The 22,306-nt window shown below is 51.6% G+C and overlaps 1 protein-coding gene and 1 long non-coding RNA gene across 2 annotated transcripts in view; one reads left to right on the top strand and one right to left on the bottom strand.

Annotated features, from left to right (window-relative positions):
• The window catches only part of LOC308636207, a 770,476-nt gene that overhangs the window by 233,999 nt on the left and 514,171 nt on the right, over window positions 1-22,306 (bottom strand). The window lies entirely within an intron of this gene.
• On the top strand, window positions 44-21,220 carry WNT9B (Wnt family member 9B). Its single transcript, XM_081272014.1, has 4 exons — window positions 44-336; window positions 14,854-15,110; window positions 16,117-16,382; window positions 17,184-21,220. The coding sequence occupies exons 1-4, from the start codon at window positions 254-256 to the stop codon at window positions 17,655-17,657; spliced, it is 1,080 nt and encodes a 359-aa protein (XP_081128140.1). The 5' UTR covers window positions 44-253; the 3' UTR covers window positions 17,658-21,220.

The raw sequence follows: 22,306 nt of genomic DNA, 5'->3' as shown, positions 1-22,306 counted from the left end.
CTGGGGCGGTGGGAGAAGAAGCTAGGGGCGGTCCTGGGCCGGCGGCCCCACCCGCGGCGGGGCGGGGCGAGGACGGCGGGGCCAATGGGGCGGGGGGCTCGCCGCCTGGGGGCCGCTCCGCCCGCGTCGCTCCCTCCCCTCGCCGCTCCCGCTCCGCCCCGCCCGGGTTTAAAGCCCCGCGGGTGGCAGGTGGCGGCGCTGCGAGTGCTGAGCGGCGCTGGGAGATGCTAGAGGGCGCCGCGTCGCCGGCACCATGCGCCCCCCGCCCACGCTGGCCCTGGCCGCGCTCTGCCTCCTGGCGCTGCCCGCCGTCGCCGCTGCCGCCGCCTACTTCGGGTCAGTGCCCGCCGCGTCCCGGCCCGCCCCCTCCCGCCACGGCAGGGCCAGCTCCCCGCACCCTTGCCCACTGTCCCTGGCCCCTGGGAGGCCTCGAACTCAGAGCCTCCCCCTGGCAGGACCCAGACCACCTTGAGGCTGGAATTCATTCGCTGAGCTGGTCTCCGGCTTCCCGGGTTCAGACTCGAATCACCCTTTCTAGAATCCAAGTCTTTGGTCTCCTTGCGCCTCCGTTTTTCTTACCCCGATGGGTGTCAGACTCCAGCCCAAGCTCCGGAGCTCTGCATTCGCTTCGGATTCTGGCCCTGTCCGCCCCAGCGCGCCCTGTCCCTATCTGTCCAGGCGTCTGTCCCGCGCTCTGATGCCCTTTCTAGATTCTCACTCGGGTTCCCTGTGTGCCCCATCCTGGGCTCTGGCCAGTCACAGTCCTTGCCTCGAATTCCTTCCGTGCCCTCGGCCTTCGCCCTGCGGAGGAGAGATCTGGAGGGCTGGGTGCATGGGTGGGAGTGGATCGTTGCGGAGGCTGAAGGATCTTGCTGATCCGAGAGGGATGGGGAACCGTGGGTGGTGGAGTGTCAGCTGGAGACTGGAAGGGAACTGTCCGCTACCTGGCATCGGGTGAATGCTCAGGAGAACGACAAGGAAAGGGAGAGAACCCCATTTCAGAGGATGTACATGGTTGGAAAAGGAGGTTCGCAGTTGGAGTGACACCTGCCGAATGGGCGGTAACCACGAGGGGACTATTTGGAGCAAAAGTTATAGGGCAATTATTTCCAAGTCTCTTCTTCTCTGACCCTGAATTGCAGGGATTTGGAGGGGTTGGGGTGGAGGCAGACATCATGCAAGGATGAGAAGGCATCTTCCTGACCTTCACCCAAAGCTGACTCCAATCACCTACGTCGGTGACTTTAAACCTTTCCTCCCCCCCCTTTTTTTGTGAGCTTCACCCCCCACACAGGACAAAGCTTACTGACAGACCACAGCAAAGGCAAGAAAACACCCAGCAAACGACCTGCCAGAGGCTGCTCTTAGGAATCCACCAGGGAGGGGTGTGCAAGGGTCTGAGGAGTCCCTTGCAGACTGGAATAAGGGCTGCAGGCTAATTTCCAGGTCATGACCCCTGGAAATTACATGCCTGGGCTGTAGGCAGTGACCTCCCCTGAAATATATGGAAAAGATTGTCAGCCAAGACCTTAGTGCTGGGCCCAACTTACTGATGATCACTTGGTCTCAGGGCCTCAGTTTTTTTCCTTTGTACAATGAAGGAGTTGAATTTGATATGACCAACCCCAAGACCAGTTATGTATGTGATATTTGTTTTCCCAGGATTTCAAGCTTGAGGGGCCCCAACAGCAAAGACATATAGGTGGACACAAACTCAGGTTTGACCCTGCCACTTGCTAGCTGTATGCTCTTGTTCAAGTTACTGGTGGACTGGCTTTGTCCACCAGTCTCTGATCTGTAAAATGAGAACAACAGTGCCTATTTCATAAGAGGAGTGAGTTAGTACATGTAAAGCACTTAGAATGATGTCTAGCACATAGTAAATGCTTAACTAATGCTAACGATTATTATCATTATTATTAATAGTGATGGTAGTAGTAGTAAGGAAACCAGGTACAGTATCTTGATGTCCTAGAGGAAATCTGAGAGGTTTCTGACCTGGAATGGAGAAGAGAAGGACATCCCCTTGGATATCACCTCATTTTCACAATTCTTTTGTTTATTTGGGCTTTATGGTTGGAGATAGAGCAAAGGTCAGGTGGGATAGGAAGAGAGGGGTTCCAGGAGGTCTGGACCACTCTGGCTAGTGTATTGGAAGGGAAAATAGTTCTCAACAGCACACAGGGTTAGAATCTGAAGGCTGTGAACAAGGGCATCTTTGGAAAGGAGGACGAAGTTGGTCAGTGAGGGCTGAGTCCAGGCCAAGAGGTTTGAGTATTGAAACCCACCTCAATACTCAGGAGCCCCAGCAGGCAGGGCTGGCAAAGTATACCTCAACCACCACCATCCCAGTGTGGAGAGCAAGACAAATGCTTGGACAGTAAGCTAAAATTAGGGTATCATCTCTTAAGTATATAGTCCCAGAGAATGGACAAGATTCAGCCAGGACTCTCACTGAGGAAACCCTCTTGGACTCAGTGATACCAGGTTTTTGGCTTCCTATCTGAATTTGCTCTTTGGAAGGAATCTGATACCAGTCTTCACACTCTAGTGAGAATGTGAGGCAGTATGCCTCTCTCTTCCCCAGGCCGTTTGTATGCTAAATCTCACTTCTGACTATAACTTGGAGTACTTTCATTTATTTCCTAGTAAAAGAAATTTCAGCTACCAGGAGTGCAGGTGAGGCCGATTTTGGTGAGGCCAATATTCTTGGGGGTTTTTGCAATCGGGCTTCAGATTTGGAAGTGACCGCACCCCCCCCCCCCTTTAAAAATGTTACTCATTATTATCCCCATTGTTCAGAACAAACCCTTAGCACAGTAAACCAGCCTTAGGTGCTTTTGTGCCAGCCTAGATCCCATTCTGTTGATGGTAATGGTAACATAAATTGCAGAGAAATTTACAAACCAGTTCCTCATGCAGCCTCTTTTCTCCTCAGATCCTCAAAGCCATTCCTGAAGTATGATTTCCAAAGGAAACTGAGGGTCAGAAAGGTCCAGTGACTCATCTGATGTCATACAGCAAATCAGTGGGGGCAAGATAGAAACTGGGTCCTTCCTTGAATCTATGTTCCATGCCTTACAGAAAATGGCTTCCTGAGCTACTACTGTGTGATGCTCCAGAGGACAGCTAATCTCTGTCTCAATAAAGCCTCACACCTTCTTATAAAACAGGTATTGTCATCACTCAAAGCTCAGCAAGGTTAAAACATATGCCCAAAGTCACACAGCTAACCACAGGCAAAGCCTGGATTTAAACCCAGGATCCAAAGGCCTATGTTTTCATAATCTTCTTCTAGTGTCCCTAGAAAGGAAAGAAATGCACCCAGTGCAGAGGCCATGCATTTAGAAAGCATCACCAGAGACGATTATGATTTGAAAATCTGCTTTTACAGGAATGTTTTCTAGTTACAAAGCCACTGGTAAGACTAAAAACTGGGCTGAGTGACAGGACCTGGCATGTGCCTGGCTTATCACATAAGCAGGGCACTTGCTTATAAAACGGCTCAGAAGTTAATATTTGCAGAATCCCTGAGTTCTCCGGGCCAAAGCACATACTCTTGGGAAACCCTAGACCTCAGTGCCAGGACCAGGCCTGTCAGGCTGGGAAACGGAAGGGCCTGAGGGAACTGAAGACACTAGAGACAGGTGACTTGACTAAGGACAGTACAGAGAGCTGGAACAGACTTGGCCACTGAGCCCTGGTCCTCATGTCATTGTGGTGTCCTCTGAGAGCTCACCTGACAGCCTGGCAGTCTCAGTGCATCCTGTCTCCCAGGCGGGTTGTACCAGTGCCTCCATTAGGGTTCCACCGCAGAAAGAAAGCATAAACTTTAATTTTTCCAAATTCTTATTGCACATCCTAAAATGCATGACTTTTAAGTACACCAAGTTTTAACAAATGAACACACCTGTGCAACTCATTTGTGCTGACCACAATTATTCTATGGAACATTTTCACCACCCCGGAGGATCCCTGGTCCTCTTTGTGATCAACCAACCTTTCCCATCTCCACCAGCCCCAGTTTTCTGTCAATTCCCTGCTTTCCGTCACTATAGATTAGTTTTGCTGTTGTAGATGTTCATGTAAATGGAATCAAAGCTTTTTGTGCGTGGATTCTTTGGCTCAATGTGACACTTTTGAGGTTTGTCCATGTGGCACATATCAAGACCTCTTTCCTCTTTATTCCTATTCCGTTAGATGGATGTACCTCAATTTGTGCCTTCACTTCCCATGTGGGTTATCTCCAGTTTCAGGCTGCTCTCAATAAAGCTGGTATACACACCCATGTGCACCTCTTTCATGGACAGATGTTTTAATTTCTCTGACAGAATTGTCTAGGGCTGGGTGGCTGGATCAGATGTAGGAATATGTTTGATTGACAGGAAATGGCCAAACGGTTTTCCAAAGTGACAGTACCATCTTATACAGTTCCAGTTGCTCCATATTCTTGCTGACTATCCTCCATCTTTGTTGTGGCATTTTAGTGGATGTGCCTTGCTATCTCATTGCTCCATTGGTGAAGGGTGTGTTGGACATATTTTTTTTCACATGTATTTTGGTCATTTGAACTTTTCCATTGGCTTCTATGTCTTTTTAAAATATTTTTTTAGTTGTTGATAGGCCTTAATTTAATTTATTTATTTATAGATGGTGCTGAGAATCAAAGCCAGCATCTCACACATGCCAGGCAAGTGCTCCACCGCTGAGCTACAGCCCCAGCCCTTATGTGTCTTATTGGTAATGAATTTTAAGAGTTCTTTATATATTTTGGAATCAATCCTTTGTCAGGAAATCTTGGCATTATTTTATCCCTGGTTGTGGCTTCCCTTTTCATTTTCTCATTGGTGTCTTATGGAGAGCAGAGTTTTTAATTTTGATGAAGCTCAGGGTACCCGTCAACTTTTTCTTTTATGGATTGTTTTTGAGTGTCCTACCTAAGAAATATCTGCAAATTTTGGGTGGGCAGAGATTTTTTTTGGCAGGCCTACCCCAAAGTTGTTTCTTCCAGAAGCTTCACAATTTTAGCTGTTACACTGAAGTAAAAGCTGAAGCTGTACTTTGAGTGTATATGGTGTGAGGTAAGGGTTGAAGAATATTGCTCCCCATATGGGGCTTGTTCTAGTGCCATTTGTTGAAAAGATGATCCTTTCTTCATTGCATCATTTCTATAAATTAATTGATCTAATATGTGTGTGTCCATTTCTGAATTTTCAATGTATTGTTCCCCTAATCTATGTGTCTGTCTTTTTGTGCCAATATTACACAGTATTGATTAATGTTGCTTTGTAGTAAGTCTATAAAACAAGTGCTCTGAGTTCTCTAACTTTGTACTTCTTTCTCAAAATATTTTTGGCCACTCAGGTCCTTCGTGCTTCCATATAAACTTTAGCCAAGTTGTCAACATGCCTATGAAAGCCTTCTGGGATTTTGATTGGAATTGCAATAAATCAATTGATTGGAGATGACATTCTAACACTGAATATTCTGGTTCATGAACAGGTTTATTCTATCCATTTAGGACTTGTAAAATTTCCCTTAGCTTTTTAGTTTTCAGTGTGCTAATCTTGCAAATATTAAAAAAAATATTTCTAAGCATTTGATGTATTTTGATATCATTATTTTTACTTAAAAATTTTTAGAGATTGTACTGGGTTCTGAGTGAATCAGCAGAAGAGGAAAGAAAGGGTGAAAGAAACTTGACTGCTTTGGGGTGGTGGATTAAAAGCCAAAACCTTACTGATAAGAATCATTGTGTTTGGGGAAGGAATTTAGGCCAGCTTGTCCCTGGCTGAGCTGTAACCTCTGAGGACGTGGGCTCCAGAGTTGGGCTCAGGGTCAAACCAGCCCCCTCAGTGGATGGTGGTGAAGTTTCTGTGGCTCAGGAGGAGAAAGAGGAGGGAAGGAAACAGAGCAGGCGTCCTCCCAGCTGAAACTGCCTAAAGGAGATCCCAGTGTCTCTGGGATTGTGTGTCCGGGTAGAAGCTGAACTCCAGAGGGGTGGGCCAGGTCATCTATAGGGTGATCCTCACCTGGGGTCAATCTGAGCAGGATGGAAGGTGGCCCAGGCCTCACTCTGGCATAAGGGGCAATGAATTCGTATCCTCCTTTTATCACTTACTCTCTGACCCAGGGTGAGTTAGTCAACCATTCTGACCTCAGTTTTTCCCATCAGGAAAATGGGATAACCTTTGTCTCTCAGGCTTGTTTTACAGGTTAAATAAATGTATATAGGGCTAGAAATATAGCTCAGTGGAAGAGAGCTTGCCTAGCATGTGCAAGGTCGTGGATTTGATCTCTAAACATTTTAAAGTAAGTAAATAAAATATATAATACATAATGCTTATTGTATGTTTTATATATATATATATATATATATATATATATATATATATATATATGCAAAAATGCTATTTTTACATAAAAGTCTAAGAAATCTAGTGATCTGCCTCAGCGCATTCCAAGTTAAGGAATATCTTTGCTAAAATCTGTTCCTTTCTCTCTGCATTTTTGTCCCAACTGTGTACAATTCAAACCAAATTGAATCTTTCCCATGCTCAACACTTTCTATGCATCATCTAATTTTACCATTGTGACAGTCCAGGAGATAGGTGCTGGCATGATTAGCCTCTCTTATATATGACCGGGAGAAAAGCTCAGAGAGACCAAGTGCCTTGCCTGAAGTCACTCAGCTAGTGGCTAGCAGTGCCAAGATTTGAATTTTAGCTTATCAGAATCCAGAACCAACCCCTTTACCCCTGCCTTATACTGCCTGTTGAGTGCCAGCTTGAGGCTTGTCTCTTCCTTCAATCCCTCTCTCCCTACTCTATCACCTCTGCACTTCACTAGCATATGTAGGGGCAATTCTGAAACTATGTGTCCTCAACTCTTGATTCATTACTTTTTTTTTAAGGTAGACACAATACCCTTTATTTTATTTTATTTTTTTATGTGGTGCTGAGGATCGATCCCAGTGCCTCATGCATGCCCGGTGAACGCTCTACCACTGAGCCCCAGCCCCAGCCCGATTCATTACTTTTTTATATTTATTTTTTTAGTTGTAGGTGGACACAATATCTTTATTTCATTTTTATGTGGTGTTGAGGATTGAACCCAGTAACCCACATGTGCTAGGTGAGCACTCTACCACTGAGCCACAGCCCCAGCCCAGATTCATTGCTTTTTAAAAATTTTGTGGCAGTGCTAGGATTTGAACCCCAGCCCAGATTCATTGCTTTTTAAAAATTTTGTGGCAGTGCTAGGATTTGAACCCCGGGCCCTCGTGCATTCTGGACAAACGCTGTACAACTGAGCTACATCCCAGCCTTTTTTTTTTTTTTAAGTTTGATTTTGAGACAGGTCTCATTAAGTTGTTCAGGCTGGCCTTGAACTTGAGATCTTCCTGCCTCATGGGATTACAGGTGTGCGTCTCTGCACCCGGCTTTCATGTGCTTTAGCAGAGGTCCTGGGGCTCCGTTGTTGGCCCTTGCTTCCTGCTGGATGCTTCTTTCCCCCCTGCCCTTTGCCCCTGGGGCTGCTTCTACCCTGAGTTAGGGCTGGCTCTGCAAACCCAAGAAGCTGGGGAGGCTGCCTTTAAAGCTTCCAGCCCCCTTTGCTCCTCTTCTCCCCCCCACTACACTGGGCTCTCCTTCCTCTCTCTTCACCATCCTCACCGTTGATCTTCCCTCTATCTGGCAAAGTTGTTCTCAGATCTTGTACTGAATCAGACCTTCACACTTTAGTTTGAAAATGAAGGCCACATCTATAAGCCTAACTTCTGATTTTTGACTTTTGGTCAAAAAGATGTTGAGTGTCAGACCAGGGAAAAGCAACCTTTAAACAGAAGGGCCAGGCACAGTGACACACACCTGTCATCCCAGCGACTGGGGAGAGTGAAGGCAGGAGGATAGCAAGTTCAAAGCCAGCCTCAGCAACTTAGGGAAATCCTGTCTATAAATACATAAATAGAGCTGGGGCTGTGGTTCCATGGTAAAGCCCAGCTGGCTTCAAATCCCAGTATCAAAACAAATAAATAAACAGAAGACCCTCCTCTCCATTCTTGAGTTTCTATCTCTCAGGCTGCCAGGGGGCTCAGAGAAGTCCAGACCAGGCTTCCCTCCCTTAAAACTTGCCTTGTGTTCCCATCACCTTAGACATTTGCCTTGCCGGTGGCTGATTTTGCTTCCCTGAATGGTTATGTTGAGACTGAAAGCAGAAATTGGTAGAAGCAACCAGGAAGGCTGGGGCATGACCCAGCCCTGCCATTAATTCACCTTGGGCCATAAATCCTACATGAACTCCCAGGGGACCAGATGGGTCCAAACAGAGACCGGCCCACTTGGCAAGGCTCGTGTCCTCTGCTTCCCCCCAGCAGCTTCTCAGTTGTCTCCCAGGAGCCACCAGGGCAAAACCTCTGCCGGGCAATCCTGCAGGCCTGGCCAGCTCTCAAATGTAATGATGTGCCTGGTCCCTCTGCCCCAGCCAAGGGCCTGGGGCGATGCTGTAACCCCAGACTCAGAGAGGTGAGGGACCCCTCTGCACAGGACTGACTTTGGAGACTCTCTATGGTCACTACCACCAGAACTATGCATGCCAGGGACAAAGTCTCCTTTTCCCAGCTTCAGTCTGAGCCTGAGCAAAAAGGGAGAAGGGAGGGAGGGAGGAGAAGCACTTCCTCTCCAGATGTCGATCCAGCCACCCTGTAAATCTGGAGATTGTTGGGATGCAAAGCGTGCTGGCGCCGGGCTGTGGCTGCCACTCAGCTTGGAGCAGTGTCTCCCTGGTGCCATCCTTAGCAGGCGGCCTGGGTGAAACAGGAAGTGGAGCTGTTCCTGGACAGACAAAGTCCACAGCTGGGCCAGGCTCTTTTCTCTTGGAGCAGGGACTGGGTGGGGGATGAGAGTCTGGAGTGGGGAAGGTGGTGGCCAGATTCAGTCCCTGGAGGGGGATCATGGGACACTGGGGCTAAGAGCTGGGGAGGGCGGAAAGGCCTGACCCAGGAAGGGGGTCACTGAGCCAGGCTGGGACAGGTGTTTGTGAGTGGACTTGGCACGAGGCCGGTGGTCAGTGCATACAGGTATAAATGAGGAGCAGGCGAGTTAAGGAGGGGTCGGGAGCGTTGGAGTAAAGGTAAGAAACAGTAGCGCTGACCTTGCCAGGCTGCCCAGGAAGGGAGTTGCAAGGTGATTTGGAATCCTGGAGAGGAGAAAGGGGTCCAGAGATGGAAAAGGGATGCCCTGCACTAGCTAGACAAACTTGGGGCCCCTCTGTGATGAGGGAAGGGGAGAGGTCCCCAGGGAGGTGCGTGTCAACAGCTCCCCTCTCTGAAGAACAACGGGCTAGTGCTATGGTGTCTTTTCTGGCTGGGCAGGTGCTGCCGACACCAAGCTACCCTGCAGGGGAGAGGTTGGGAGTGGAGAGTGCAGGATGGGTGGGGGGTAGGGGACTCCATGGGCCGGGAGAGGTGGGCTGAGATGCTGAAGATGAAAGTACAAAGGAGCAGTGACCATGCAAATGGCCCCGCAGCGGAAGCCTGCTATCAGGAGCATCTGATGGGGTTTGCTGGCCAGGCCGAGGCCCCAGGCAGCACAGGCTTTCCTGGTTCCCAGGAAGCTGCCTGCAGTTGGCTTGGGCCCTGGTGCCGGGCAGAGCTCCTGGCTAGAGGTCCAGACACGCTGGCATTGCCTGGTGCCCTGGAAACAGCCCACCTTGTCTTGCCACACCTGCCCACCCACACACAACCTGGGGACATCCTCTGCTGAACCATCAGACTCAGTGGAGCAGAAACAGGGTGGGGGTTAGTCTGGAAGAACAGCCTGGGGCTCCCCCAGGGATGAGAAAAGCTCCACACTGGCCCAGTCTTCCCCAGACAGCCTGGAGTGCTCCCCAAGAGCCTCCTCCTGCTTCCCTGCAACTCCCAGACAGGATGGCAGGATGGGATTGGCCAAGGTCAGGTTGTCACCTAGATGGTGCCCGGAGATCACCTACTGGTTGTTCCTCAGGAAGCCAGGCCAGTTCAAGATTGTTCTTTCTCCTGCTCCTTGGGGCTTTGGAAGAATTGGGGGGGGGGCTCCTGAATCCAATCAAGTCCCTCCCAACACTATTGAGTTTGTTGAGGGTAGAACCGTGTCCCTCTTGCCCAACACAGTGCCTGGCATGCAGTGGGTGCTCAATAATGACACCTGTAACTTACTGTGTTTCCAGCACTGTTATAAGAGCTTTATAAATGTTAATTTATTTAATTCTGTCATCAACCCTGAAAGACAGGTTCTGTTGTTATCCCCAGGAGGTAAAGCACCCGGCCTAAGGCAACCCAGCCAGCAAGAAGTCCAGGTAGGATTTGAACTCGGGAAGTCTGGCTCCATCAGGCTCTCTCACAAGCCAATTCGTGTTTGTTAGATGAATGTCACTCCTGAGTAATAGGAACACCTGGAACCAGATACCCAGGCACAGCAGCCTGGGGGATGAGGTCCTTGGGTCCCCATCCTCCAGCGGGCAGGGTTGAAGGTTGAGCTCCAGCCCCAGTCTGGGGCTTCAGTGGCCCTTGGGGTCCTGCTGACATCAGGCAGAGTGATCTCTTAGGAGTCTTTTCCCAGGGCCTTGGGAACCTTCTGCTGCCTCTACCAAGGCCACCCTGATGGGGCAGCATGAGCCAAATCTGCAGCTGGGAGTGTGAGAGTGTGGAAGGAGGAGTCGGGAAGGGCCAGGAGTGGACAGAGGGGATCTGGGAGTGGGTGTCTGTGAGATAAGACCTGAGGGAACCTTTGGCTTTTCTCCTTCCAGGGGTAGATGTGGTTGTGGATGCCCTGGGGTCAGAGCCAGAGGGCATCTCATTGTGTGTGTAGGGTGGAGGCTTCTGGTCTTAGGACCACCCCGTCGAGGATTGAGAAGCTGCAGAAAACAGAGGAGCTCAGCCTGGGGGTAAGCAAGGAAGGAGAAGGAAGGTCCAGAGGTTGTTGCTTTCTTACTGGGAAAAGAGGCTGAGAGTCACCTGGGGGAGGCCAATGAGGACAGGAAGGGCGCAGATGAGCTGAGCCAGGTGCAGCCTGATGGAGTGATGGGCACCTACCGCACAGGAGCACTCAATTCAAGCAGAGGTCCTCAGGAATTGCTGTCCTCCCATCCCTAAGATCAATTAGCAAGATCACAAATTCTGGCTTCTCTTCTCCGGTTCTGAATGCTAGCTCCTTTGGTGGTTGATAATGAGGGACAGACCACAGGGAAGTGTCTTCCTTAAAACCTGCAGTTTGTCTGGATTCACAAGACCCACGAAGCTCACTTGAACTTTTCCAGTTGTCTGTCTTACCCCCATGGGGCTCAGCTAACATGTGGGTAATGGAGACTTCCTCGAAGGGTCCCATGGGAGGGTTCTCAGGCCTGGGGTACTTCCAGGGGAGGGAAATACAGCTGTTGACCACCAAATAGGCTGGAGCCTGTCACACCCAGAGTTCTTTGGGGGTCCAGGAAGAACCCTTCCCTGGCAGATGCCACAGGATGAGCACGCAAAGGGGAGGTCACTAGCCCTGCTTAAGGAAACACGTCAAGTCATTTCTCTAAATTTGATATCATGGTACTCTTTCTTAAAAGGAAGTACAACCACAATCTACAAATAAAAGGAAAACTCATTTCTGGAAATACCCTTAGGCTGCAGGGACCCCAAAAACAGTACCAGAGAACCTTCATGGAGAGCAGCCCTGGGCAGACCAGGGCCCAGTGTGGCCTGAGGCCTCTGTGCGGTTGGCTGCCTTTCCTGACCATTAATCGCTACTAAGTATCATTACCACTAATAAAATTAACCGACTTGATATTGGACCTGGGAACCATCAATCTCAGGACCTATTACATGAAAACTATAAAATCAGTAACTGTCCATGAGTGAAAGGGTTTCACTGAGCCCTGCTCACAGTGCAGCTGAGGCAATTCTGGTGCTCAACAGCTGTCAAAAGGTTACAACAAAGCCTGATGTCCTTAGCTAGACAAACCAACTCTCAGCCTTTACTCTGCAGTAAGGCGTGTCTTAGGCAAGAGCACAGCCAACCCTCAGGAAGACCTTGGCACCAGAGCCTAAAATGTTCCTCCTAAAATGTTCTCATCTCTAGTTCTTCCCGTTCATTTGGTTCATTCTTTTTCTCCCTCTTTGGGTCAGCTTCCTCTTTTGTGTTACAGGCTCAGTCACCCAATGAGAGAAAAGGAGAGAAAGCAACTGTATGTGCTCTTATTCAAACTCCAAATTCTCAGGGAAAGGACTGATTGGCCCAGCTTGGGTCATGTGATCATCATTGACCCAATCAACAGATCAGAGCAGCAAGGTCATGCAATATGAAATGGCCAATAGGGACCACATGGTAGCCATGTAGATATAAGGAATGTGTGGGCAGCCGACCCAATTAGATGTCCACAATAGTTTTTTAATGACTCAGTAATAGGCACTAAAAAATGGTAGGTATACTAGCATACATATAGTATAACATTTAATATAATAAATATATAATATATTTTTATAATATGACATATATAGATATAATGGTAGAATAATAATAGCTATTATTCTTTTTCTTTTGGTACTGGAGGTTGAACTCAGGGGGTCTCAACCACTGAGCCACATCCCAGCCCTATTTTGTATTTTATTTAGAGACAGGGTCTCACTGAGTTGCTTAGCACCTCGCTTTTGGCTGAGGCTGGCTTTGGACTCATTATCCTCCTGCCTCAGCCTCCCAAGCCGCTGGGATTACAGGCATGTGCCACCACGCCCAGCAGCTCTTATTCTTAAAATGGCATTTGAGACAAGCCTTGAAGGATATGCAGTCCCATTGACCAAGATTCCCATCATTCCCTGCGTGTTCTCTGGTCTGTCAATCAGCTTCTACAAGAAAGATCCCAACTTCTGAAACAGGAACTGTGTGAGCTAGAGTTTCCCCTCCTATCAGCCCCCGTCGTGGGGAGGAGGATACATGGGGTCTCTGCGGCTGTTTCCTTTGCTCCCAGCAGCCCCCAAGCCGCCCACTCTGCTAGAAGTCAGTCAAGGTGCGTCCTCCCCAGCCAGAGCTGACCTCAGGTTCTGCTCCAGGCCTGCCAAGGGTCAAGCTCTGAGGTTTCCTGCCAGGTTGCAGGGAGGGGTTTGGGTGTAGGCCTGGTGGACTGGAAATTTACCCATTTGCCCCCAGATTAATGATTAACGGGCCCCTGCCCTCACCCTGTCTGGGAGGGGAGCCCAGGGCCAGGCAGGGCCTGGAAGAGCCTGATAGCATCTGTCTCTGCTCGGAGGTTTCAGAGATACGCTCCACACTGGTTGGCTGCACCTGATGGATCTGGGATCTACAGGGCACCTGGGGCCTGGCCAGGACCCACACCCTTTAGTGAGGCTGCCTGCTCCCCAAGCAGACAGGGAGGGTGTGGCATCCAGCCAAATGTCCTGGGGAAGGCAGGTGACTCCAAACAGGAGAGCCTGTGCCCTTGGCTCAGTGGGAGGATGGCCTCTCCCGCCCCTTGGAGCTTGGCCACAGGGCTTACCTGGCCAGTGACACAAGAGCAAAGGTGGCAAGTGCCCCTTTCAAGCAGGAGCTTTAGGAGCCATAGTCTGGTTACGCCTTTGCCTTTTGACTCTGGCTATGAGGCTGGCATGTTCCAGGAAGGGGTGCTTCCTCCTGCTGGGTCCTGGAATGGGGTATAATCCACCCACACGGGGGAGGGGGCAGGCCACCAGGGGACAGCAAGCATCTTGAACTAGTAGCACCATGTCACAGAAAGCTTCTGGAAGGAGGGAAGTTGAGCCCTACTTCTAGATCCCTCTTTGCTGCTGAGCAGTTGTATATCTGAGCCCTCACCACCTCCTCATAGAACTCTGTCTCCTCCTCTGGACAAAGGGAGACTCTGCCCAGTTAGAGAGGAAGACATTCTGCAGAAGGGAGAAACTTGGGACCCAGCCAGCAGGAAGGCAAGTTGTATGTGTCCCCAGGGCTGAGGCCCGTGCTTTTCGTGTAACCCACGCAGCAACCCTGGGAAAGAAGGGAAGATCACTCTTTATACTTTGCAGAAGAGAAAACCCAGGCTTCACAGTTGCACAGCTAAGGAAGTGGCAGAGTCAGTCTTAGAATCTGGCACCTAACTCCAGATTCAATGGACTTTGGATATAGAATAAGAAGTCTTGGGATTTGCCTTCATCCAACCATCTGTCAGCCTTCCTCCTTCTTTCCTTCCTTCCTTTCCTCCTTCCCCCAAGCATATACGAGGCTTGGAATGGCTAGATGATTGACAATGTACCTGGGGTTCAGGAAACAACCCAGGTTTTACTGGGCAGTGATATAATGCAAGAGAAAGGCACATGGGGGACTGTGCCTGGGGATTTTTTCTCTTATGCTTGCTCCTCTTAGGAAGATGTCCTCCTCTGGGAGGTCAGCAATGCTATGTGCAATGTTCCCCAAACTTCCCCAATCTTATCAGCTGCCCGGGAAATGTGGCAAATCTATAGATTCCTGGGCCCCACTCCAGACCCATAGAATGAGAATTGTTAAGTGTGGGTCCTGGGAATCTGTATTTTGAAAAAGCACCCAGGTGATTTCTCTGATTGGGCAAATTTGGGAAATAGGACAGGTAAGAGCAGAAACTGGACTCTGGAAAACTTGGATTGGAGGTTCTCCACTAATCCTGTCACAAGCACCTTGGTCTCCTATGGGGACATACCCACTGTGGTGTATAGCCTGCTGCCCCCAAGGGCAATAAATGAAGCTCCTAAGAAGGACCCTTCCAACAGAGCCCCTTTTTGTCACCTGTCCCACGTCCACAGGGATGGTCATCCCTCACCTTGCCCTGTCGAGACCCCTCAGCTCACTGTCTCCCTTCTCTCGTCCTGTGCAGCCTGACTGGGCGGGAGGTCCTGACGCCCTTCCCAGGCCTGGGCACTGAGGCAGCCCCAGCACAGAGCGGGGTCCACTTGAAGCAGTGCGACCTGCTGAAGCTGTCCCGAAGACAGAAGCAGCTCTGCCGGAGGGAGCCCGGCCTGGCTGAGACCCTGCGGGACGCGGCCCACCTTGGCCTGCTGGAATGTCAGTTCCAGTTCCGGCATGAGCGCTGGAACTGCAGCCTGGAGGGGAGGACCGGCCTGCTCAAGAGAGGTGGGGAGGAGGGTGGGGAGGACCACCAGGGAGGAGGAGGCCTTGGGGGACCCAGCAGGTCACACCGCCCTGGGTTTCCTAGAACAGCCTCAAATGAGAAGGGCCTTGGGGAGTGAGTGAGGGTCTACTAAAGGCCAGTTGTCGCCTAACTACAGGTTTGGAGATAAAAGAGGATCAAGGAAGACAGAAAAGAAGGGGGATACAAGTCCTTTGCTGGAGGAGCCCACAGATGAGACAGAGAGCCCCAGCCACCTCCCGGGGCCTTCTCCACACACGTGTGAGGCAGGCGCAGGAGTGTATAGGATCAGAGGCATTAGTCACTGGTGGAGTACACGAAGCCGCTGATTCACCAACTCACTATTCATCTGTCTCTGTTCACCCCCGCCCCTCCTCCCACTCTGCCTCCCTCCCTTCTTCCTGCATCCATCGCTCTGTGCCTCCACCCACCCATCGCCCCCTAAGCACGGAGGCCCACAGCGACCCAGGAACTGTGCTGGATGCTGGAGGGACAGAGCCAAATGTGTCCCATCTGCCCGATGAAAGCATGTGGTCTAGAAGGGAGATACAGTCACTGGGTGACTCCATTGCCAAGTGCAAAGGGCTACAGTGGGGACTTCTACAACATGGTGATGGGGCAGGCAGCCCGCCCCCTTCTAGGCCAGCTGCTCTTGATGGCAAGGGAGGGTCTGGGGCAGAGGTAGTAGCCTGCTTCCCGCCTCTCCATGTGTCACACGACCCCGATACATTGGAAAGCAGAAGACAGTGAGCCCCCTAGGAAGCTAGGTTGGATCCACTCCCCAACAGTGTAAGCATAGCAGTGGTCCTGGAAGTGGGGAGGATGCTCAGTCTGGGAAAGTCAGGCAGGAGACCCAAGGTCACTCTGTTTGAAAAGTGTCAGGGAGCACAAGGAACCCACAGGGCATATCCCGCCAGCCCTCAGAGAGCATGGACAACCTCTGAGCTTCTCTCTTCCTTCCTGCTGATGCCCCCTGGGTGCCTGGCACAGGTTTTAAGGAGACGGCCTTCCTGTACGCGGTGTCCTCGGCCGCCCTCACCCATGCACTGGCCCGAGCGTGCAGTGCTGGGCGCATGGAGCGCTGCACCTGTGACGACTCCCCTGGCCTGGAGAGCCGGCAGGCCTGGCAGTGGGGTGTGTGTGGTGACAATCTCAAGTACAGCACCAAGTTCCTGAGTAACTTCCTGGGGCCCAAGAGAGGAAGCAAGGACCTGAGGGCACGGGCTGATGCCCACAACACCCACGTGGGCATCAAGGTGAGCACACTCCCCAACTGCTCAAAGTACCACCCACAGGCAGGTAGCAGAGTCAGAGAGCAAGGTCTATAGGAGGCTAGCACCCCACCCCACAGCCGTCCCAGCACGAACTTCATGACCTCTACTGACTTTCTCTGAGCATCCACTCTGGTCTATGACCAGATACCAGGAACACAGTAGAAGTTGGGAGGGTCTTGAGCAGCATGGATGGCTGGGCAGTGGTAGGAGCCAGGCCTGGAACCAGGCTTTGGTGAAGCAGGAATGTGTTTGGAGAAAGGCCTTCATTTCAAGGACAAAGCCAACATCATTCCATAGTTTTGATCTAGTATAACCCCTGCTTCTCCTCCATTTCATGGATAGGAAGATGCAGGAGGCCCAGAGAGGGGAGGGACTTAGCCAAAGTCACAATAGTAGTGGGAGAACGGAGGGTAATAAGTATCTAGCTCTAGTGGAGGGAGAAGGTGGGCAGAGACCAGTGCTCCAATTCTTGAGGAAACTGAATTCTGTCTTCTGTGTCCTTATCATTGAGGCTGCTATGTTCAGTTGTGCAGATTGAATACGCCACAAAGGCTTCAGGCCAAGCCCAAGGGAGGAGCTGGGGCTGAGATCTGGCCCACACGGCTCTCATCAAGGTGTGCCCCTCCTAGAGGAATGGGAGCCTCTTGCCATTTGTCTCCCTCACATGAGCCTTCCTGTCCCCTCATCCTCCTGACACTCCTCTGCCTGGGTTGGCACTTGGGGGCTGGTATGGGTGCTGGGCCCAAGCCTCTGACCAGGCCTCCACTCTGCCTCTCCTTGCAGGCCGTGAAGAGTGGCCTCAGGACCACCTGTAAGTGCCACGGCGTGTCGGGCTCCTGTGCGGTGCGCACCTGCTGGAAGCAGCTCTCACCGTTTCGTGAGACGGGCCAGGTGCTGAAGCTGCGCTACGACTCGGCCGTCAAGGTGTCCAGCGCTACCAATGAGGCCTTGGGCCGTCTGGAGCTGTGGGCACCTGCCAAGCCAGGCAGCCCCACCAAGGGCCTGGCACCCCGGCCCGGGGACCTGGTGTACATGGAGGACTCCCCCAGCTTCTGCAGGCCCAGCAAGTACTCGCCGGGCACAGCGGGAAGGGTGTGCTCCCGGGAGGCCAGCTGTGGCAGCCTGTGCTGCGGGCGCGGCTATGACACCCAGAGCCGCCTGGTGGCTTTCTCCTGCCACTGCCAGGTACAGTGGTGCTGCTATGTGGAGTGCCAGCAGTGTGCGCAGCAGGAGCTCGTGTACACCTGTAAGCGCTAGGCGGCTGCCCCAGAGCCTGCCTGCACTGCCAGGACCTCCACGGCCTGCTTGCACAGCTGCGTGCACACACTGATGCACGTACCAGTGCACACCGTGTGCGGCTCAGCGCTCCTCCCTCCACAGACCCTCGGCCTACCTCTGCCTCCCTCAACACTCAGCAAAGAGAAACAGGGCTTTGCCCCTGAACCCAAGGGTCCCCGACCTTGTTGAGGACTTGAAGCAGGAGGGCAGACTGGGAAGGGACAGGGAGGAAAACAAGGGAGAGCAAGAGGAGGGCATGATTAGGTTGTGCAGGGGGGAGAGGTTATCTGGCCATCTCAATTCCCTGGATGTGTGGCCTGGAGCCAGCAAGCCATTGGGGGAACACAGGCGAGGCAGTGCCAGCTGGAAGCACATTTAGGCTTTTGTCTGGGATGGGCCAGTCCAATCCCCTGGCCCTGTTCAGATTGCAGCGAGCCCTGGGTGCCCTATGTTTGTACCGCACCAGGGGCTTTGCTGTGCTGGAGATGGTGGTGGGAGCTACTTGCTTAGAGCAAGAAAAGCTTTCTGGGCTTGAGTGGACCCAAGTTGGGTACATGCCCCAGGTTCTTCAAAGAGGCCTGCATTGGGGCTTCATGTTTGTCTCTACAGCTAAGTTACCCACAGCCGCTCACCCTGCTCAATTAGACCGGCAAGGCAGACAGGATGGGAGACAGTGGCCCCTCCTCATTTTCCCTGGTGGTCAAAGGGACCTTTAGTTGCAGCCCAGAGGAGGGTGACAGCCTCCTGGTACCCAGTGGAAGCTCAGTGTTCCAGCCTGATCTAGCACTCATTCTGGCTACCTCCCCACAGCTGGGGTGCCCTGGGCTGGGAGGCCCCCACACCTGCTGACGTTGGTGATGCAGAAGAGCTGTTGGCTCGTGAACTGGGATTTGGGTTCCATTTCTACTCTTGTGGCTGCTTATCCAATTCAGCCTTTTGCCCTGGCAGAGACTTTGCTAAGCCTGGCCCCTCACTTGGGCTTCTACCTGAGGAATAGAAGTGACTTTGCTAACTTCCTTGGGTGCTGTGGACATTTCCAGGGCCACCTACGAAGGCCCTGTGTGGAAGGAGAGAAACTGGCTCACGCGCACGGGCAACCCACACACATCTGACACTGGAACCAGGCAGGGAGTCCCGTGGAGCGGCTCACATCTCCTCTGCTGCAGGATGAAGACCTCACAGGGGTCATTTTGCTGGAGGTTATGTGCTTCACCACAGTAGGGCCTGAGGCCAGCCAGAAGGAAGTGACCTCCTTCAGGAAGCTCTGGGACACTTGGCCAGCCCCACTGCGCCCCTCCTGTAAGCTTCCTTTCCTCCTGAACCCAGGGTTCCTGACCCTCTGCTGAAACAGGAAACTCCAGAATCAGCCAAGTGCTCAGAACCCTCATTGATGCCAGTTCCAGGAAGAAAGCCCCATGGCTGGGCCCAGCAGCCTCCCCGAGACCTCCAGGGGCCTGCACGGGCCACCTTGTCTCCAGGGGCTCAGGGCAGCCTGGGGAAGCTAGAAGGATCTTGGATGGCAGAGGCTCCAATAAGAAGCTGAACTGACTTGAGACTCCTCACTAGATTGACTTTGCTGACCCAAGCAGCTGGCCCACATCTTGGCAGGAGAAGGAAAAAACCATCAAGGGCCCACTTTCTATTTTTTTTCTACTTCCCTGCTGATTTGAGACTTGTCTCTGCCCGCCCATCTGTCTTGCTCCTCTGTGACCCCAGCTCTGCCTCCCCTGGCTCAGGCTTGGGCATAAGGCAGCAGAGGCTGCACAGATTGGAAGAGGGACTTGGAAACAACCTGAGGCCCAGGGCTCCCTGACCTACCACCTTACCATCTGCACCCCAACTCTCTGGCTGGAAGGGCTGGGGTTGCAGGAGGATAAAGGGTAGACTCAGAGGACCTCAGCTAAGGCTGGCCACTGACCCTGGCACCTCAGGTCGTGGGTCTGGGTGCAGGCTCTGAGTGTGCCTCAGTTTATAGGGTCCTCTCAGTGCAGCCCTCTCCTTCCCTTCTCGTTCCTTGATCTCAGCCCTTTCTCTTTCACTTACCCTGAGAGACCCACCTCAGCCCAATTGGGGCCCCCAAGGGACCAGAGCAACCACTGTCCCCTCCTTCACTAGCTTTAAGGGAAAAAAGCTCACAGGGTATTATTGTCTACCTCACATATATAGTTTTTAGAGAAAATGAGAATAATTTATATAGCTAAGATATATGGGAAAGTATTTATGTTATTTATATAGTTTCTCTATTTCATGAGCAGCGTATATGGGGTTTGTGCTTCCCCTGAAATCCTGTGTCTTGGGAGATATGGCTTGACCTGACTGGGTCCCCCCCCACTCAACTGGACACCAGATGGCCAGGAAGTCACATAAGCTCCTGTATCCTATGACCATGATGGTCCGTCTTGGAGCTGGTGAGCATGTGTCCCCTCTGTGATGAGTCCTGCTGGACTTGATCCAGATGCTCCTTGTGATGTCTTTGCAGATTCTCTGCCCCTCTGAGTCCCAGAACCCCTTCTTCTGCTCGAGCAAAGGTATTCTGTTCATAATAATGACAAGAATGATGACACCTGGCGTTTGTGAAGCAATTTCAATTTTCAGAAATGCTTCTATCTCTTTAGTCTCCCTTGATTTCCTCATTATCCCTGTGAGGTCGTTGGGGGCCACATTACTGGGCCCATTTTCCAGATGAGGCACATCTTGATTTTCCAGAAAAGACTTGTTCAGTGAATAGTTAGTGATGTCTACTGGACCAGACACTGTGGGAGCCGACCTATCCTGAGCCTGGGAGCCAAAGCCTAGATCTATCCTGAGCCCAAGGACTCAGGAAGTGGCTTCTTTCCTGGCCTCTTGGATCTGGATGTCATGTCAGCATTTCCTCCAAGCTGAGTCCCAAGTCTCAGAAACTGGGACTGCCTGAGAGGCCTCGAGAGACCAGAATAGCACGGGAGTCATTCCAGGGAGGAACCTTCTGCCCATATTGCCCTGGAAGTTTGGGCTACACCACTGGGTCTCTCCTAGCCCACAGATGTGTTTTGTTTGCTCTCATTTGTGTTTTTCCTTTAAAAAGGAATTGCTTTCTGGATTTTTCTTGAAGAATCAGTTACACTGGGAAACTAGGCCTGCCTTCCCACCCGGGAGCATGAGGGAGACCTATTAGACAGGATGCACGGGGGGGGGGGGGGAGGGGGTCCCCAACCTGTGATACTTCCTGCCCCAGCCCTCCTCATCATGCATGCTCCTGCCCGGCTCTCCTGAGTAGAGTCTGTTCCTAGTCTAGATGAGTTCAGCAACCCTGGCATCCTCTGTCAGACAAGGACGCACAGACCCACGCCAACCCTGGAGATTATTTCTTGCCCTCTAAAGTTTCCTTTCCCAACAACCATGAACTTCCAAAGCTTTTTATCTCAGCACATTTTTAGAATTACATTTATTGAGTGCCTGGTGGATTCATTCATTCAAGCAACAATTATTTAGGGAGCTCCTACTGAATACCAGGTTCCACCCTAGGTGCTAGGGTGCAGCAGCGTATAAGACCAAATCCTAGCGTTGTAAGGCTGACATCCTGGTGGGGAAGAGAGACAATAAACCAATAAACTACATGCCAGTTGCTTGTACTTATTTCGTCTCAATTTATTGTGATAACTTTATCCATTGGCTGCTACCACCCGCAATGGATAAGATGCAGGCTTGGGATGGGAAGGCTCCTATTACCACTAGCAAGCAGCAGTGCCAAGATTTGAACCCAGATCTGCTGGCCTCCGGAACACCACTTCTTTCTCCTGAACATTACTGTGATTCCTCGGGAGCAGGTAAAGCAGGGACAGATCACTCTTTTTTACAGTTTTGGGGTAAACTGAGGCCTAGAGGAAGGATGTGATACATCCCAGTTTATACACAAGTTAGACCAGGCCAGAGCTTGGGTCTGCCCTGCAGTTGATAAGTATTTCCAGACGCGGCACCCTGTGGCCAGCAGCATGAGGGATGGGGGTAGGATAAGGTGAAGCAGGAGCCTTCTGGGGCTCATGGTTCAATGCGAGAAACGAGAGCCAGGGCCAGGCAATGATTTGGACCATCTGTATATTCAACCCCAGAGTCCCTCTGTCAGCCACACTACCTTCCCAGCATGCTTAGGCAGCGGCTGCTCTTGGGGGTCTGGTGCAAGGGGGCCCTTTTCTGAGCAAGAGCAGCAAAGAATGCTTAACTCCCAGCCCAGACCTGCCCTGCCCCAGCTCTTCAGTCCTGCTGGGTGGGGACCTCACTGCCTCAGCGGGGGTCTTTGGCAAGAGAGGCAGCCCTGAGGCACTAAGCATCCCGTCCTAACATGTTTCTGCTGCCCAATGTTCTGGGGTCCGGACTCCAGCTGGTTCTGAGCAGCAACAGACACAGAAACATCAGGCTCCAGGTTATCAAGAGATTTCTCACCTGTTCTTCACAGGCAGGCGCCCCTTCCCTTGGTACAGATGGGGGATCCGGGGCACAGCACCGTTAGGGCTACACCGAGGGCCACGTCACGAGCCTGAGCCCTGGGTCTTTCCACCCCATTTGTCTTCAGCCTCCCCCACCCCATCTGAACCTTCCCTGCTCCTGCCCATAAACCGGTTCCTGAACAGACCCTGAGGCCGCTCCACCTT

Source organism: Spermophilus citellus, assembly GCF_964194105.1.
Source record: "Spermophilus citellus genome assembly, chromosome: 17".
NCBI lineage: Eukaryota > Metazoa > Chordata > Mammalia > Rodentia > Sciuridae > Spermophilus > Spermophilus citellus.
Note: the sequence above shows the minus strand (reverse complement) of the source record. Positions and strands in the feature narration are given on the sequence as shown.

Bases quoted from the DNA above. Each gene is read 5' to 3' on its own strand.
- WNT9B (XM_081272014.1), top strand. From the start codon at position 254: ATGCGCCCCCCGCCCACGCTGGCCCTGGCCGCGCTCTGCCTCCTGGCG. The intron at 337-14,853 runs GTCAGTGCCCGC...CGTCCTGTGCAG, and splicing joins GCTGCCGCCGCCTACTTCGG to CCTGACTGGGCGGGAGGTCC. The intron at 16,383-17,183 runs GTGAGCACACTC...CTCTCCTTGCAG, and splicing joins ACACCCACGTGGGCATCAAG to GCCGTGAAGAGTGGCCTCAG.